The 18,331-nt window shown below is 41.6% G+C and overlaps 1 protein-coding gene across 1 annotated transcript in view; it reads left to right on the plus strand.

The window, feature by feature from the left end:
- The window catches only part of SLC17A6 (solute carrier family 17 member 6), an 80,849-nt gene that overhangs the window by 48,808 nt on the left and 13,710 nt on the right, over positions 1-18,331 (plus strand). Inside the window, exons 4-9 of the mRNA XM_054971893.1 lie at positions 4,103-4,217; positions 6,446-6,533; positions 7,215-7,301; positions 11,913-12,055; positions 13,932-14,081; positions 16,490-16,622. Coding sequence (XP_054827868.1) covers positions 4,103-4,217; positions 6,446-6,533; positions 7,215-7,301; positions 11,913-12,055; positions 13,932-14,081; positions 16,490-16,622 — 716 coding nt within the window. The remainder of the gene's footprint in view (positions 1-4,102; positions 4,218-6,445; positions 6,534-7,214; positions 7,302-11,912; positions 12,056-13,931; positions 14,082-16,489; positions 16,623-18,331) is intronic.

An 18,331-nucleotide genomic window follows, 5' to 3' on the forward strand; every position in this document is an offset into this window, starting at 1 on the left:
ATCTTATCCATTTAAAGTCACAGTAAAAAATAGATAGCATGGTCAAGTATTCAGGTTTTTTAATTATAGAATACAAAGGTTGCCAAGAGGTCCATAAATGACTGTACATTACAGTGCAAAATGGATACGAAATTAGATTCCTTTAATCACAGTGAGAATTCCACTATGTGGAGCTATTTTGATAGAGACACGTCCATGCATTCCATTAGAATGCCTTTGTTGCCCACAGTCCCTTACATCAGAATAGGCAACACACATTGCAAATACACCTGTACAAACATTTAGACATTTAGACATTTGCAAATATGAAAAATTATCCATCATCATTTAGGCATTGTTCATATCCTTATTTTGACGACAGTTACACAGTTATCACAGGGCCGGAGTGAGGGGGGGCAGGGGGGTAGTCTGCCCCCAGCACTGCCAAAGAAGGGGTGCCGGGCACAGCTGCCAGGAACGCGTCGGCGGCAGCACGGGCAGCTGAGCGGCCTCCTGCGCCATTCGCCTGCCCAAGAGGACAGGGAGCACGCAGCAAGCTGGCCGCCCTCTCAGCCAGGAAGGTGAATGGCACAGAGAGCTGGGAGGCCACCCACTCCACTTGCCTGTCCCAGTGAGGGGGTGGCCGGCCTGCTGCGCATTCCCTGTCCTGCTGGGCAGGCGAATGGCACGGGCGGCCTCTCAGCTCTCTGTGCCATACACCTGGCCGGCTGAGCGGGTGGCCAGCTTGCAGCGCACTCCCTGTCCTGCTGGGCAAGCAAGTGGCACGGAGGGCTGAGAGGCCGCCTGCGCCATTCACCTGCCCCACAGGACAGGGAGCTTGCAGCAAGCCAGCTGCCCCCTCAGCTGGGCAAGCGAGTGGCATGGGTGGCCTCTCAGCCGCCAGTGCTGCCACCGCTCCACTGGCGGCATGCCACCCTGCGTGATGACATCACGAGATGGGTTGTTCCAGGCACCGGGAACCCAAGATCCGGCCCTCAGTTATCATTGTGAGAAGCTGAATGAAAACCCTTATCTGTTGTGTAACAGTGCTGAAGAAAAAGTCATAAAATGTTGGCCTGCGTCCTCTGAAGAGACAGAAAATAATGGGAAATCATCAAAAGCCACTTCAATTGGATACTTTTACTTCTGCTCAGTTTAACAATTCAAAAAGAAACCTGTACAGAGGTCTACAGAGGGGCAGGGATCATAGTGAGAAAGAAGGAAGAACATCCATGTAAGAAGTGATAAAAAATGTAGCATCTCTTTTCAGACTTCTGGTTTCTCTGCTGAGTCCACAGAATAAGAAACACAACAAGTGAAATGGTACCCGATTATCAGACTCATCACTGTGTCTAATATGATGCTTTTCAAGTACCTAGGGTTCCACAAAAGGTAACTGAGATGACCAGTAAAGTTACAAAAAGTCACCTTAAAAATTACCACTTCTGCATGACTATTAATCTTCTCCTGCAGTGTGCACACAGGAAAGTGTTGGATGTGTTCTAGGATTCATTCTCAGGGCTCACAGGACATACATGAAGTTGAATAGGCCTGGCTAGCACCATATAATAGATGAGTATATCTCTTTAGAAAAATTTCCAGAATCTTCTGCAATGTGGAGGAGGTCTGTGGTAGATGTGTGGAAGATATTCACCAAACAAGTCGATGTAGGTGGAGTTCCTATGGTAAAACATTTGAAAACCACAGCTTCAACAAATAGTAAAATTTTGTAAATTTGTCTCTGTGTATAAAAATGTGGTTGTGTCCTGCTAAAATTGACTTTAAATGTCAAACATGGTGACATCTATTAGGCTGATTCTGCTAGCCTAAGAGCACAGGCATGCAAAGATATCTAGAAATTTGGATAAATGCAACTTGGTGCACTCTTGGTCAGTGCCAGAATCCTTCATCCCAGTCTTATGAGCTGCTGCTATGCTTGTTCAAATATATCATAAGATCAGGCAGCAAGTCAGATAACACATTCCATTTGCAGTACTTGTTGTTATAAAGAAATATAAGAAGGGCCATAAACTATAAAAGTGCTCTGATATTGAAAAAAAAAATGATGAGAAGGAGGTATGATATGGTCCAATACCATCTGATCTTGGAAGCTAAGCAGGGTTAGTTCTTGGACCACCAGGGTTCTTGGTTCTTGGACCACCAAAGAAGAATGAGGTTGCTCTGTGGAGGAATGCAGTGGAAAACCACGTCTGCTCCTCACCTGCTTTGAAAACCCCTTGATGAGGTCACCATAGGTTGGTTGCAACTTGACAGCACACATATATGTGCATCTTGAAAGTGAAGTCTAGAATTTTAAAAGGGGTATTGTTTAGAATCATAAGCAAAAAAAAGAAGAACCTCTCCTATTGAACTACAGAAGGTCATGAGATGTGCATTTATGTGTGTGTGATTTTAAAAAATAATATCTTTAGGCTGTAAGAGATAAGTAATGACAACAAATAGGCTATAAGAGATAAGTAATGATAGGAAAGTAATGACAACAAAAGAAATATAACATATTAATAGACATTTCTTTAAAAAAACTACAAAAGGTTAATTCATAAAGAAGAATTTTTTTTTGCTTCCAATATTATTCAGAAATAAGTCCTACGGAGTTCAATGCAATCTGATGCACACCTGCCTGAGAATAAACCCACTAAACTCAGTGGATTTTATTTCTGAGTTAACATACATAGGATTGTAGTATCTGCATGCTACAGATCTGATTATATATCAATATAGGGAACACATGTAGTGAAACTATCCACTTTTATTGTGATCCAGATACTTGCATATGAGGTTAAATGTACTGGAGTGAATAACATAGGAATAAAATTCAAGGAAATGAACCACTCATGCTTTGTTATATATTTCATTGTTCAGGAAATATAACCTATATGTTAAAAGTAAATACTGAATTCAGGCCAGAATTGTTAATCTCAGGAGAAAAAAGGTACAGGAAACTTGTGAGGAAAAGCTGTCAGACATAGGAATATGCAGTCTGTCACACACTCTGGCTTTCTCTCTCAAGAGACTAAGATATTGTTTATATAGAAAGAGGCTGGATGGGATGTATTAATAATAAGAAAGAGAGAAGTGGAAGTCCATCTCAGTGGAGCATCCTCCATGGACTAAATGACCTTTTCCTGTGCAGCTGCCTTAAGTCATTTGTCTGACTTTTCAAACAAAATCAATCCTATTTCCAGTTCAAGAATTTCTAACTGCTTGTGTGAATAAACAGTTGCATGGAAGACATGCATTGGAAGTGTTTCTTCAATGTATCCCTCCTTCCTGCTTCAACAAGTGTAGTTCTTAACAAATCAACAACAAACCACATTTCCACCTCAAGGTAGTGGTAACGGTTGATGACTGCCCTCCAAACACTTTTTCCTGTTAAGGCAACAAGACATCCTTATTTTGTTTACCCTTAACATGTAGCCTGAGAAAACAGATGACTTGTTCAAGGTCAAGGAAGAACTTCTTGGCTGAGTTAGGTATTGAACACAATGGTTCAACATTGATGCCGTACGCTTTCATCTTTGGAGCTGATTTTCATATTTTATTTGCTCACTTTAAGGGTGATAACTTTCGTAGTTAAATTGGACATCACAGACTGAGTAACATAGATAAAGCTTTTGTCTTTTTAATTGGGATGGATTTAATGTTCAGTTACAAATAAAGATATATGGTACTTGATTAAGTACAATGGCTGCTGAGTGGCCATCTGTTGTTAGGCTAATGAATTGCTGCTAGTCAGAATGGTTGGTTGTTGATGATGATGATAACAACAACAACAACATTTAATTTATATACTGCCTTTCAGGATGACTTAACACCCACTCAGAGCGGTTTACAAAGTATGTCATCATTATCCCCACAACAAAACACCCTGTGAGGTGGGTGGGGCTGAGAGAGCTAGAAGCTGTGACTGAACCAAGGTCACCCAGCTGGCTTCAAGTGGAGGAGTAAGGAATCAAACCCAGTTCTCCAGATCAGAGTCCCGCGCTATTAACCACTACACCAAACTGGCTCTCAATTGATGTTTATCAATGGGAATTAATAGTTATTCTTATCATGGCCTATATATATATATATATATATATACCTTTCTGTTCTCTTACAGGGTGTTTGGTGCAGCTATACTCCTGACTTCCACTCTTAATATGCTAATACCATCTGCAGCTCGAGTACATTTTGGATGTGTTATCTTCGTTAGAATCTTGCAAGGCCTTGTTGAGGTATGTAAAAGAATAGAAATTTGCCTTGATATTGCCACTATCAACTTGAAAGGGTACTATTCATAATCTCTCTCACTTTTTCTGACAAAAGATCTTTTTTCTCAGTTCCATTTTGGTGCTGCTGTTCTCTCTTAAGAATGACCAAGGAACTGTGCAATGGTTGCATTGGAAAACAAGGCTGGAAATACATTCATAAGCTACTAAAGGATTGGTCAGGAGTAGAGATGGGCACGGACAGCATATGAACAAAAAAAAGCCATGAACAGCCCAAACTGCTGTTCATGAACAAGCTTTTTGTGAGGCCCCATTCTAAATGAACAGGTGGTCATTGCAAGCCTCGTTTGTTGCTGTTCATTGCTGTTCATCAAGCCAGACAGTCTGGCACCTGCAATCAATCCCCTTGGCAACTTAGGCAGGGATTGTCTGAACTCTGTCTGAACTGCTGTTGCCCTGGAAATCCCAATCTAAGCCCAGTTTAGCTTGATAGGCAGGTCTTCCTTTCAAGTGTGGAGCTCCACATTTGTTACAAGGGAGCAAAGACCAGGTGAGAGAGGGGTTCCCAGCTCTGGCTTAGTTTGCAGACAGTGGAGAGGGAGAGAGTTGCTGTTGGCATTTTGATAGAGAGAGTGCATTGGAGCTTGAATTTTCTTTGTGTGTGGTGAGATAGGGATCTACCCCTTCAAGCTCCACGGCTGCCGCCGGGCTCTGAAACCAAGCTATTGTTTATTATTGGTACCTTTCCTGCTGCCTGTTCAGGTAAGGTTTCTGGGAGTGGTGTGGTAAGGATCTACTTCTTCAAGTTCCAGGGCTGCTGCCAGTCTCTGGGGCCAGAAAAGGGGAGGGGTGGCAGACCCCCGTTATAACCTGGTAGAATAGGAAGGACAAGCCCACGGGGAATACAGTGAAACAATACTTTACAAAATGTTAAATTTTTAAAGTGCCAGTGCTATATAATTCATACATATTTGTGCAACTCTCTCAGGAACAAGAATAAATACATCATACAAAAAGTGCATTCATGAGTATTGCAACATGTCCGGGTGTAATAAAGTCAGTTAGAATTCAAATCCTTGCGTTGGTCTCTTTCCTTCTGTCTTATAACTTTTCCATGTACAGAGTAAACACAGAGGTGGGATGGATGTAGAAATCCTCCTCAGGCCCGATCTGGGGCCGGCTTAGAAAGCACAGATTTTGTGTCCTCTTCTACGGGTGCACTGCCTCTGGTTACATATGCTGGAAGATTTTCACATTACATCAACCGGATTGGGCGGCCGTCTATTCCAACGCGCGCCATCTTTACTTGGATGATGGCTGGAAGAGAGCCTGCTGGCCCCCACAAACAGCCAACCATGAACATGTTTGTGAACAGGGCCATGTTTGTGGTTGTTCATGAGTCCCTGTTCGTGGATTGCAATGAACAACAAATATCATGTTCATTCCCCCCCCCCCTGTTTGTGCCCATCTCTAGTCAGGAGACATGATTTGTGTAGTTATTTGATAATTTTTAATGCTGTCTTCCACCAACAAGCCCAGTTACTGTAGCTTACAATAAAATACAATTGCAGAAAAAAGGTGATTATTACATTACTAACCCCACTAAAACAGACTAGTTTTACAACTAACCAACTATGAGTAAGTACAGGACAGAGAACAGAAAATCCCTTTATTTACCACCTGAAAGCCTGGAATACAGAAACCTCTTCACCTGGTACCTAAAATGCAAAAGGATAAGCACCAGGTGAACAAATGTAGGGATGGAGTCCCTCAAACAATTATTCTGTAACAATTAAAGAGGGGTGCCAAGAGGGGAGATTGTGCAGAAAAATTCCAGGGGGTCTGGTAATTCTCAAGGTCCATGGATCTGGGCAGGTCATGTGATTTGCTTTCATACTATGTCCAGGTTTGGTTTAAGTTGGCACAGATGAAATCATAGTCAAGAGGAGTAGCTCTTCAGAAGAGGCCTGTTAACCAGGATAGGACAGAGGAGATAAATTGTTTTCCTTATCTTTTCCTTATGCAGGTACAAGCAAAGTCGAAAATAGAGATGCATTTTAACCAGTATGTTCTACCTTATTAAAAATTATGAACTCTCTCTTCTGTTTGATTTGACACATATTTTAAGAATGATCATTAATTCTTTGGCAAGCCCTGTTATTGTCAAACAACTGATTACAACTAATACAAAATCATATGAAGGGTAAATGGTAACTAAGTAACTTACTCTGCAGGGTGTAACTTATCCAGCCTGCCATGGAATATGGAGCAAGTGGGCACCTCCACTTGAGAGAAGTAGACTAGCAACTACTTCTTTCTGTGGTAAGTAACATCTTATGTTCTCACTGAACATTGTCTGAATTCTTATCTAAAGTTTAACTAGATTTTTTTCTTTCTTTGATACATCAACAATGTCCATACCCCTGGATTACAGTGGAATTTGTTTCCACATAAGAGTGTTTAGGACAGCAATCTCACGCTTCTGAATCTGTTAAGAAAACTGAGAACTTACATAGGATCACACTGTAAAGCACTTAAAACTATGACAGTAAATAAATTATTGGAGCACAGGGCGGAATATTAGATGACCACATCACCTTACCTATTTACATTCCAGATTGATGGAAAGCCTAATATTCAAAAGAAGTTCCCTAAATATTCATGTAAAGGTGACTGTTTTCTCCGATGTATTTCCTACTAAATCGTATGATAGTTACTTGACTCAATTGCATGATACTATAAATCAATTAAAATTTGAAAAATAATCTAAATAATCTACATCATTCAGTTATTTTGTCCAGAAAATATTATTGAATAGTTTTCACCTAATGTCTGCAAAATCAGAGGTATCTTTATACTTTGAAACTTAGCAACTTACTCCACAGGGTTTAATGCCCAATTTATGCACACACTACACACATGATTTCTTATGAATATTCATTTTAGAACTGCTACCATTTCTGTAAGCATTTCCATTTTATAAATTGCTATCTTCTTTTCCAGGCTCCTATGCAGGTGCAGTTATTGCTATGCCTTTGGCTGGGATATTAGTGCAATATACTGGGTGGTCTTCTGTGTTCTACGTGTATGGTATGATATTCCCTATCTGCCTCATATCCTGTCTATATAGCCATAGCCTGACTGGATTTTTAAGTATTATTTTATTATTAATAGAAATGTTATGAATTATAGTTAGACTTGATGCTACATTAAAGAGATTAGATCAAAAATATAGCACGAGGGCTAGTGTAAGCAGAATGTGGGATTTAGGCTGGGTAGGCCTGGCTTCAAGACAGCTGTGAAGCTCACTGGTGACTTTGAGTCTGTCTGCTCTTTCTCAGCCTAACTTTCCTCACAGAGTTGGAAAGCTAAGTTGTAAGGGGAACTATGTATGACTATATGCCTCTAAGCATTTTTTGGCAGGGGGAGATAATTTTTTTTAAAAAAAACATAGAAATGGATCATTAAGTCTACATGTGCCATACAGTAGGCAAGGGAACCCTGCTTACCTGCTGCATGTGATGCATTCCTTCAAAATCCCATGACAGAAATCCCACCCCATTACCCATAGAGCATGGTGGCCATTCTTTGATCACAACTTTAGCATAGAAACTCTGAATTGGATGTCTTTAAATCAAATTTCAGCAAGTTCATGAGCTCATTGTATAGCCTTAGGAAAGCCATAATCCCTCACCGATCTGCATCATCATAAATACTCTTCTTCACAGGGGTCATTTCGTAGAAAAAGAGCTAAAGGAACTCATTAGCATAACATATTAGCATAACTCATTACCATATGCCACACCCCTTGACATCACCTATCCTGGCTATTTTGGACCCAATCCTGGCCATTCAGGACCAAAATTGGGCCCAAAATGGCAAAAAGGGGCTGAAAATGGCCAAAAAGGGGCTCAAAATGGTCAGGATTGGGCTGCTGCTGAACAGGAGAGTGATCCATCTCCTGTCAGAGGCCCGATCCGGGCTGTTTCGGCCCCAATCCAGAACAAAACAGGCCCAAAACGGCCGAGAGTCAGGTGGGCAGGGCCACCTGACATGTGACCTCTGAGGAACTGCTGGTACTGCGTTCCTGTGCGTTCCCCCTCAAAATGAGCCCTGCTTCTTCATAATGTTGTTCTAAGGTTTGTGGATATAATAATACAAATTAATGTCTTAAAACCTAATTGCCTTTTCTACTTATGAAAGGTACTTTCATCAATGGAAGAGGAGAGTCATTTTCATGATTCAGCCCTTCCATTGCAGACTCTCACTTCACCTCCATCCTGTTCCAGGAACACTATCAGAGTCTGGGGGATAGGATTTTGGAGGCAGGATATAGAAGCTACAACAAGAGGGGGAGTTCAGAAAGTTCGCTTCTGTGAGTGTTGTTATGCTCACATAGTATGTGATCCAGACCATCAGTTATAAAAGCCTGCCACAGACTCACCTGTGGCTCTGGTTGCAGCCCAAGGGATAGGGAGGGAAGCACGGCACATGGTGGCTCCCATCTTTGGAACCCAGCAGCTCTCAATGATCCTTCTTCCAGGCACCCTGGGAGAGAGCAGCAGCAGCCCGCCCCAGAACAGTCTTTGGGGGCCCTCGCATCCAACAGGCTTGTGCCTGGAAGAAGGATTTGCATCTTCAGTAGCTTATTCAAAACACCCATCCTGAGGCGCAGCTGTTTCACCAGGTCCTTCCTGCTTTCTCCTTCCCCTTTGCTTTCTTCTGTCATTATTCGGTCCCACCCCCACTCCAGTCCCCCAAAAGAAATATATCACCTTTCCTCAGCTCCTTTCCAGTTTGTGAGGTGATTGGTAGGAGATGGGGGGAATGCCTTGGGGCCCCACCCCCACACACAAACACACATGTTCAGAGAGGGCAGCAGGTGGTGAGCAGCGGCAGGGAGGGGAAGGAGGCTCCAACATTTCCCAGGTAAACTTGCGACGACCCGCCTCGTGAAAAATGTCTCATTTGGTCCAGCTCTCAGGTTCCAATGTTCAATCACCAGGAATTTCCCAACCTGGAATTGGCAACACTATTGTCTACACACAGATATTGTAATGTAGAAGCTACACTTGAATGTAGTCCTGTTGTGCAGCAATTAGAGATACAGATGCCTTGTTTGGGAAGAAGGCTAGACTGCAACAGGGCAAGGAACTGCTTCCTAGAAATATTAAACTGGTGCCAACCGTAAGTAAATAAAATATGAGGGGATTCTAGGCATGCATTATTGAAATAGCATTGCATGAATGGGAAGTAATGACGCTTACTCAGTAATGTCTGTAAAGGAAATGTACCCATCAGTGAGAACAAATGTCAGTCACATGACATTTCCCATAGGGCAAAGGAGATGAAGAGCTAGATGTATATCTTCCCCCATCTTCTTCCTGACCCTACCTGGCTACACCTTTCATTTCCTTTTTTCTTCATAACAAAATGAAGTTGGTGGGTGTCCCAGAGTCCTTTGCAACATCAAAAGGATTCCAGAATGTATTTTCCATAGGGTTACCAACATTAAGAAGGGGCCTGGAATTACAGCTCATCTGCAGACTGCAGTTAAGAGGTCCCCTGGAGGAAATAGTTCTCTTCAGAGGGTGGGCTTTATAGCATCACACTGTGGATGAATCCCTTTCCCTCCCCAGACTCTCCCATCCCTATGCATCCACCCAAATCACCAGGAATTTGCCAAACTGGAATTGGCAGCCCTCATTCTCAGTCAGGTGGGTCAAAAACAAGATGCAACCTTCTTATGCACTCCATTGTTTTCAGCCTGGCTGCTGCTGTTCTCCTCCATTAAGCAGCCCTGGAGTCCTTTCAGCATAATGTTTCCATAGGGTTGCCAACTCTTGGTTGAAAAATTCTGAAGAGCATGAGGAGTACAGAATGTGGAGAAAGGAGAGACCTCAGCATGGTATAACACCATAAAGTCCACCCTCCAAAGCTGCTTTTTTCTCCAGAGGGGCTCTAAGATGTATATGTTATGTCTCCTTCTAGCTGTCTCTTACTTCTCTCTTCTATATCCACTGCCTTAGAGGAGAAGATATGAGTGTGGGTGGGTACTAGAAGCAGCTGACAGGACTCCCTGAGGGGCCAGAGTTGATACTTGAGCTGGCACTTGCCAAACCCTGAAATAAAAATTAGGGAGCCATCATACTACCAGATATTTTTGAAGGCTTTTTTTGTAGCAGCTCCTAAAGAGGGTAAAAATAAAATCTTCAAAGACAGCTTTGGCTATGTATGAAGTTCTCTTCCTTGCTCATAATAATATAATAATAACAACATTTGATTTATATACCGCCCTTCAGGATGACTTAACACCCACTCAGAGCGGTTTACAAAGTATGTTATTATTATCTCCACAACAAAACATCCTGTAAGGTGGGTGGGGCAGAGAGCTAGAAGCTGTGACTGACCCAAGGTCACCCAGCTGGCTTCAAATGGAGGAGTGAGGAATCAAATCCGGTTCTCCAGATTAGAGTCCTGCGCTATTAACCACTACACCAAGCTGGCTCTCATTAAAGTATCTTTAGTTTCATCAACAGTTAAAGATGGCATTTTTAGCACCTTTCCATTATAAATGCACAACATTTAGTTCCTTGTGAAATGTCTATTTATTTGTCTTGATGTGAAAGTTAAATGGTTTCAAAAACTTAAGTATTCTATTGAGGGGGGACTAGACTGGGGAACAATCATTATGAACTTTCAAAATTAAAGAGGTAAAACTATCTAAGAGTTTTAAAAAAATATTCAAATAGTGATGTTTAAAAATGTAAAGAAGGATGCCCACATATTGATCTTTGGACACACTGATGAATATGCTTCAAAATATGTCATTTTAAATTAAAAATTAAACCAATTAATGAATGTAAACCCATGATAGTTATTCTGCACTAATCAACTCTACTCATTTTATATGCTTCTTACTGATGGAAAGCTCCGGCACATTGCATGAGATGTTTTATGCACTTGTTTCTACCTTGTTATGGAGAGAGGAGCCTTCAAATTAGCACAGAAGTATATGGCACTGTCAGAAAGAGTGTCATAGCTCTGTTATGATGGTGAATATTTTTAGTACAGCAAGACCTTGAAAGGTTATAACAAGGAGGCATTTCAGTTAAGTAGAAATGTAAGTATGTAGCTTCATTTTTTATAAAGTGAACATAGCAAAGTGCTTCAATGGATTGCAGCCCAAGTCAACACACACACACACACACACACACACACAAAGTAGGAGTGCACACACCTGCAGTCTTGTCATCTAGATGGGATTGTATGAATTTATGGGAGTACTATTGTGGTCTCTACAATTTTCCCATTAAAACAACCCTTTGCTAAACTATGGTGAACATACAAATTGCAACAAATATATGCTCACCTCCATACAGAGCTACTAAGGCTCCAATTCTAATGACACTTTCCTGGGAGCAAGTCCCATTGAATAACAAGGGACTTACTGCTGAGTAAATCTGTATAGGACTGCTTCCTAATTCATGCAAACATCCCAGTGATTTCTCATGTAAAGAAAAGAGAACATAACAGTCCTTTTATCAGTACTCACATCTAGCACAGAAGTATCAGGAGAAGAATGACTCTATTAGGAAAGTGCTATTCAGTACCGAATACTGAGCAACTCTATAATTTGTTTTTGTGCAATCTAATTCAGAGAGTGTGTTTAAATCCCTCCTTTCTTTACATATTTAACAGGAAGTTTTGGCATGGTCTGGTACATGTTTTGGCTTTTGGTGTCATATGAGAGCCCTGCAAAGCATCCCACAATTACAGATGAAGAACGCAGATACATAGAAGAAAGTATTGGAGAGAGTGCCAATCTTTTGGGAGCAATGGAGGTAAGAACTAGGGGTGTGCAGTGCCAGTAATATTTGGGTTGTGGGAAACTTATCCTAACTCTCCTCTAACAACCCCCCAAGTTTCATAATGATTGGACTTCAGGGGGCCATGTTATGGCTCCCCAAAGAAGGTACCCCCATCTGCCTCCACTCTCCATTATTCCTTATGGGGGGGAAAGGGGTCTTTCTAGGTGGCTTGGGGTGGCATTCAGAGAGATTGGACTTTGGGGGCCATTTCATGGCCTCCCAAAGAACGTGTTCCTCTCCTCCTCCAGTCTCCATTATTCCCTATGGGAAAATAGAAAACCCAGTGAGTCTGGGTTTTTCCCCTCAAAGAGAAAACCCAGTGAGTCAGTGATTGACTCTCCTACCAGTCTCCTGAAGTCCAGCGGTGAGTCAGTCAGTCACCAGGGAATCCAATTCTTGCAGTCCAGAATCCAGATGGGTCTACCATGAGGCCAGCCAAATCCTAGACCACCACAGACAGAGAATCCAGCTAGTCTCTCATGAATCTCTCTAAGCCAGGGAAAAATGGAAGCTTGCTTAAGGCAAGCCTCCAATTTAAAACCCTGCAGCATTTCAAAAAATGCATTCTTTCCAGAGAATCCCATTGGCTGGAAGGAGAATGCTTCTTCAGGATTGGACACTCCTAACTCCTTCCTCCCTTTTCCGATCTCTCTCCCTCCTTCTCCTTGTCCTCCTAGTCACCCTTCCTTATCCCTCCCATTCAGGAAAATAGGCAAGAATCTCTGAAAGCACTTTTCTTGCTGTTTGCAAGTAACTTTGCAAACAGCAAGACAGCTTCTGCTTTCAAGCTTCCTGCCTTTTTTTACAAGATGTAAAAAAAGTGCGGGAAGCTTGAAAGCAGCAGAACTTTGCTAGTTGTTTGCAAATGCAAACAGCAAGCAAATTGCTGCCGGCTGCCCTGAAGCTTTTTGAAGCGACCCAAATAGCTTCGGAAATACCATATCTTTATGAATCAGATCAGATTCGGGTATTTTTCCTGAATCTGATTCCCAAATCGCACACCCCTAGTAAGAACTTTATTTTTGGTTGTCAGTATATAAACAATCAGCCTTGGCCAAAGGCTGAACTGAAAAATTAATGTTGGTCCCACTGTAAACAGAAGCAAGCTGGGGCTACAATTTCCTAGTACATTTTCATCTTGAAAGAAAAAGAAATTTAAAGTGTTTTGTTAATCTAACAGTGACGCTCACTGAAGCCAATAGCTTAGATGGATGTAAACTCTACTTAGGAATGCACTTTCTGTCAGCACTCTAAATAGCAAAGTAATAGCCAATGACATAATGCCAACTAATAAAAAACAAGCCGCCTAGACTTTAATATGAAAGTTGTTTTATTTTTACAACTAGAACTGAAATGAAAACAAGGTTTTACAAAAAATTCTCTATGTGTTAAGCACTAGTGCATCATTTTATGTTCTTTCTACTCACAGATCATTTTCCAAATATTTGTGGTGTGGTGGTTAAGAGTGCGGGACTCTAATCTGAAGAACTAGGTTTGATTCCTCACTCCTCCACTTGAAGCCAACTGGGTGACCTTGGGTCAGTCACAGCTTTTTCAGAGCTCTCTCAGCCCCACCCACCTCACAGGTTGATTGTAATGAGGATAATAATAACAACATACTTTGTAAACCGCTCTGAGTGGGCATTAAATTGTCCTGAAGGGCAGTACATAAATCGAAAGTTGTTGTTGCTGTCGTTGTTGTTGTTACTTGCTCCTAGTTGAAAACTATACAAGTATACAAATGTCAAGTCAGTCACGGTAACAGATGTGAGCAATTATGGATGGTGTGGTGAAAAAATTAATAAAAAGTGCACAAAAGCCAGTAAAATGCTGCTTTTCTTTGTTTCAGAAATACAAGACTCCATGGAGAAAATTTTTTACTTCTATGCCTGTCTATGCAATAATTGTTGCAAACTTCTGTAGAAGTTGGACCTTTTACCTGCTGCTCATTAGTCAACCTGCTTACTTTGAAGAGGTGTTTGGCTTTGAAATTAGCAAGGTATCCATCTTATTTCAGAGGGAATGAAATTGAAAATTTATGGGAGACATGAATACAAAGCCATTGATTTTTTAAAAAATGTATTTTAACATTAACTCTCTGCATGTTCCTTGCTTCAAATGGGAAAGGTTGATAATTTGTTTCTACACCTATATATGGAGGGAAAGAGAGGGGGCACAACAGCAGCAAGCAACACAGGGACAGGGCATGTGGATGTTGTTCTACCCACTTCCATACCACTTTCTGCTGCTCTTGAAGCTGCCTTTTCCTGTCCCCATGTGAAAGTAGCCACAGATGCAACAATTACTTCAAGTATCGATATCTGCACTCCTCAGCAGCCTAAGTTTAAGAGTTTATATTATACTGAGATGTTACCACAAAGAAAGCCACTGAAAGGTATTTTCAAAACAATGGTCTCTAACACTGTTACTGTAGCACTGCTTTGGTTTTACTATATTCCAAACCTAGAGGAATTCTCCACTAAGTACAGAGCTAGGCACTACTTTCAATATCTACCTACCTCCATGTTGGTTTTCAAGGCAAGAGATGTGGTGGTTTGCCATTTCTTGCCTCTGTGTAATGACTGTAGCTTTCTTGGTGATCTCCCATCACCACTAGTGATCTCCCAAGTACTAAGCAGAGTCACCTCTGCTTAGCTTCCAAGCGCTGACAAGACTGGGCTCACCTGGACTATCCAGGTCAGGATCTCAATGTTGCATGCATAATTTTCAGCCTATATAGCTTCTCACTTTTTTCTTCCACTGGTTTTAATGGGATTAGACCAGACTAACACTGAACACTGTTTTGTTTCTTCCCAAAATGTTAGGATGTTCTGTGTAGATTTTGCGAGGTTAGACTTTGCAGGGGAGGAAAGGACAATAGACTCTTATAATAATGGTCTCCAAGAGGGCTGCCCAGAGGTGTGACAAGGCTAGGAGGACAAAATTCTGGAGTCCCCGAGCCACCCTGTGGGCCTACAGGAGAGGCCATGTGATTTATTTTCATATAATAATGTTTGGGTTTCATATGGGTGAGGGGACCCAGAGGACACCTTTGTCTGAGGACTCATGGTGACTCTCTGCATACTAGTCCCCAAAGCAACATTAATCCAGGCATCTCCCAGAGTTTATTCTAGGCTTTTCTCTTCAACTGCACACTCAATGCAGTACCTCCCTGCCCCTTAATCTATGAGGACAGACAGCAGCATTTTATCTAACTAAAAGGAAGGAATGAAATAAATACTTTAGAGAAAAGGAAAGAAAAAGGAAGCAAGGAAGTAACTAGGTACAATGACAGTGAAAGACAGGAAGAAAAAATGACAAGAAGACAGATTGCATTTTCCATCTTTTTCTTCTTCTTTTCCTTATCTATCTATTTTGAAGTGATTATCATATGCCAACTCACAATTACTTAGTGCAGTTTCCCCTTTTGTGCATAGATCGAGCTCAGAAAAAAACCTTTCTGTAGTGTACTGGGAGCTTCAATCAAAAAGGCTTTTGTAGCAAGGTTCCATACAGCTGCATTCCAATTGGCCATGTTGTTGAGCCGGCCGATCAGGATTCCCCTGCAGACTAATGAACTAGCAAACAGGGTTTCTGGATACCATGTGTTTGCTATTGGTTGAGTTTAAGTGTGGGCGTGTTTTGGAGGGGTGTTGAGTATTCTGTAACTGCTGTTTTGATGTTTGTTAATAAAAGAGTTATTGGAAATCACTTGAACTGTTGTACCCACTACATAAGACTTTGCATGCTCAGAATGCATCTCTACTAGCTATGTTGCCCACAATATGTCCCACTGTGTACCAGAAAAAGCTGCTACACTCCACACCTAGTTGTGGGTGTCATAAAATTCATGTGACTATTTCAGGATGGGGCAGGCTCATGCATGCCCATCATAAGTGAAATTCAGTCTAGATTCAGTATTTGAGTCAACATAAATTCATATTTAGTGTGGTTTTTAGTGGAATGCTGGATATTGGGATCATCTTATGGCAGAGCATATTTCTAAGAGTTTTGCTATATGGCCAATGCAGAAATCATACAGATCAGGTTTTTTTCTTAAGCTGATCCATGCTACAATGTTGTTTCTCTAAACTGACAATTGGTTAGTCAGTATAAGACCTGAAGTGGCATTATAAAATCTTATCTGAAGTTATACATGTAGGCTAGAATTCTTGTTCTAATCTATATTTTGTTCCGTGAAGTTCAAAGTCACTAGTAATTCAAATAAAAAATGCACAAATAAATGTGATATCAATGTGTGTCACTGGTTGATGATGTAGTCCCAGAGATCAACATTTTATAACATTGGTTGCCATCATCAAGATTCTGTCTCTTGAAATTGCAGAGAATCACAAAGGTTTATCTGATAATTGCACTCTCACATGCTATTTCTCGTTCTAATCTTAGGTGGGCATGTTATCTGCTTTGCCACATTTAGTGATGACTATTATTGTGCCTATTGGTGGGCAAATTGCAGACTTTCTAAGAAGCAAGCAAATTCTTTCAACTACTACTGTCAGGAAGATAATGAACTGTGGAGGTAAGCCATGACATTTAATTTACATTATAGCCAGAGGATGAACATTTTAACCACCCTGATCATTTCATTAGCAATATCAGAGTAGTCATTATCAAAAAGCTGTATTTGGGTGGACATAGGGAATTCAATTTGACTGTGTTAATCAGGACTTAATCAGGGATTACAGTGTCATTTAACAGCTGAGAATAATACTTTATTTGAGCCTAGACTTCCCTATGTATAATCCTTATTAGTCAACAACCTTTTAAGATTCCATGCATAAACATTCCACCAGGTGTTTTCCCTAGTTTGCAGCTAACAGTTCACCAGCATCTGATCGAACAGCTAATATTGTATGAGAACTCATGCTCTGTAAACAAAACAAACTAATTGAAAATATGCAGCTGGAGTCTTAATATTATTTTATTTATGCACTTTAAATGCACAGTGGAATGCTCCCTCTGTTTTCGGCAGCATAATTCAATAACGGTGCCTTTCTTAGGGTCTTAGTGCTCCATTCTGTTTCTTGCAAATGCTCCATGGCATTGGATCTGGTTTATAATTAGAGATGGGCACGATCCAAAAAAAATAACGAGCCAGCGGATCATGGTTCGGCACTGGCGACTATCCCAAATTAACGATCCACACCAATCATCTCCCGTTCCCGAACCGTGGATCGTGGATGCCAAAGCGGGGCACACTGGTATTCCCAGCTATGTGGGAAGGTGGGTTGTGGCGGCGGCCGACTCTCTCAGTCTCTCTCTCTCTCTCTCCAAAGGTTAGCAAGTAGCAAGCAAGAGCTCTGTCCCACTCCACTGCTCGCAGAAAGTGAAACCCAGCCTGGGAGACCATGGCTATTTATAAGCGTGGGTCCCATTCAGCAACACAGGAGGTCTGTGTTTGGCCGTCAGAGCTGCCTATCAGGGTTTGCAGGGATGAGATTGGAGTGCCCATGGCTACAGAACACCCCCTTCCCCCTCCCTCCCCTGGGTGTCTTCTCCCAACTTGTGACTGCTTTGCTGCTCCGTGGTTGGAAGGAAGCCCTGCTGATCAAGGAAAGCTGGGCTTCCATTCGGGTTTCCAGGGTGACAGAAGGAGGACAAACAGAGCTCAGGCATTCCCCTGGCTCCATTGCCAGGGGAATAGATTGCTGGCACCTGAGTGTCTGGATTCCCGAATTGAGCCCGATCGCCCTGATCCAGGCAGCTGGATCGTTGGCCGTGGACAATCACAATCCGCCGGGTCACGATCGCGCTATCGCCATTATCGTGGGTTTTTTTAGTTCGTAATGCAGATCATGCCCATCTCTATTTATAATCAATGCTCTATAGGTTAAAAAAATGAGCTTCCAAGAAATTATTTTGGATGCTTTTTCCAAACAGCAGTCAACAACACAAGGAACTATGAGTATTACAGCAACCTAACTAAAAGCTAGTACATAATTTCACCTGCTCCTTGATCAGCTTTCTTCAAGATGTATGTTGTCTTCTCTGCTAGACTGTATGAAACAAGCTTCCTTGTGTAGCACTTACTGGCCTGCTTTGGCCTGATTTGTACAATTCTCCCTCTCCCAATTTTGAGGAGTAAGACTCATGTGAATCAAAACTGTTAAAGTGCTCATGTCACACACTATTTTATATGCATGGTGGGAGGAGATGCTTGCATCTGCATCAATAAGACTGACTGCTATCAGTCAATCTTTATTACGGTCATAGACCACACAATAATAG

Source organism: Eublepharis macularius, chromosome 2, assembly GCF_028583425.1.
Source record: "Eublepharis macularius isolate TG4126 chromosome 2, MPM_Emac_v1.0, whole genome shotgun sequence".
NCBI lineage: Eukaryota > Metazoa > Chordata > Lepidosauria > Squamata > Eublepharidae > Eublepharis > Eublepharis macularius.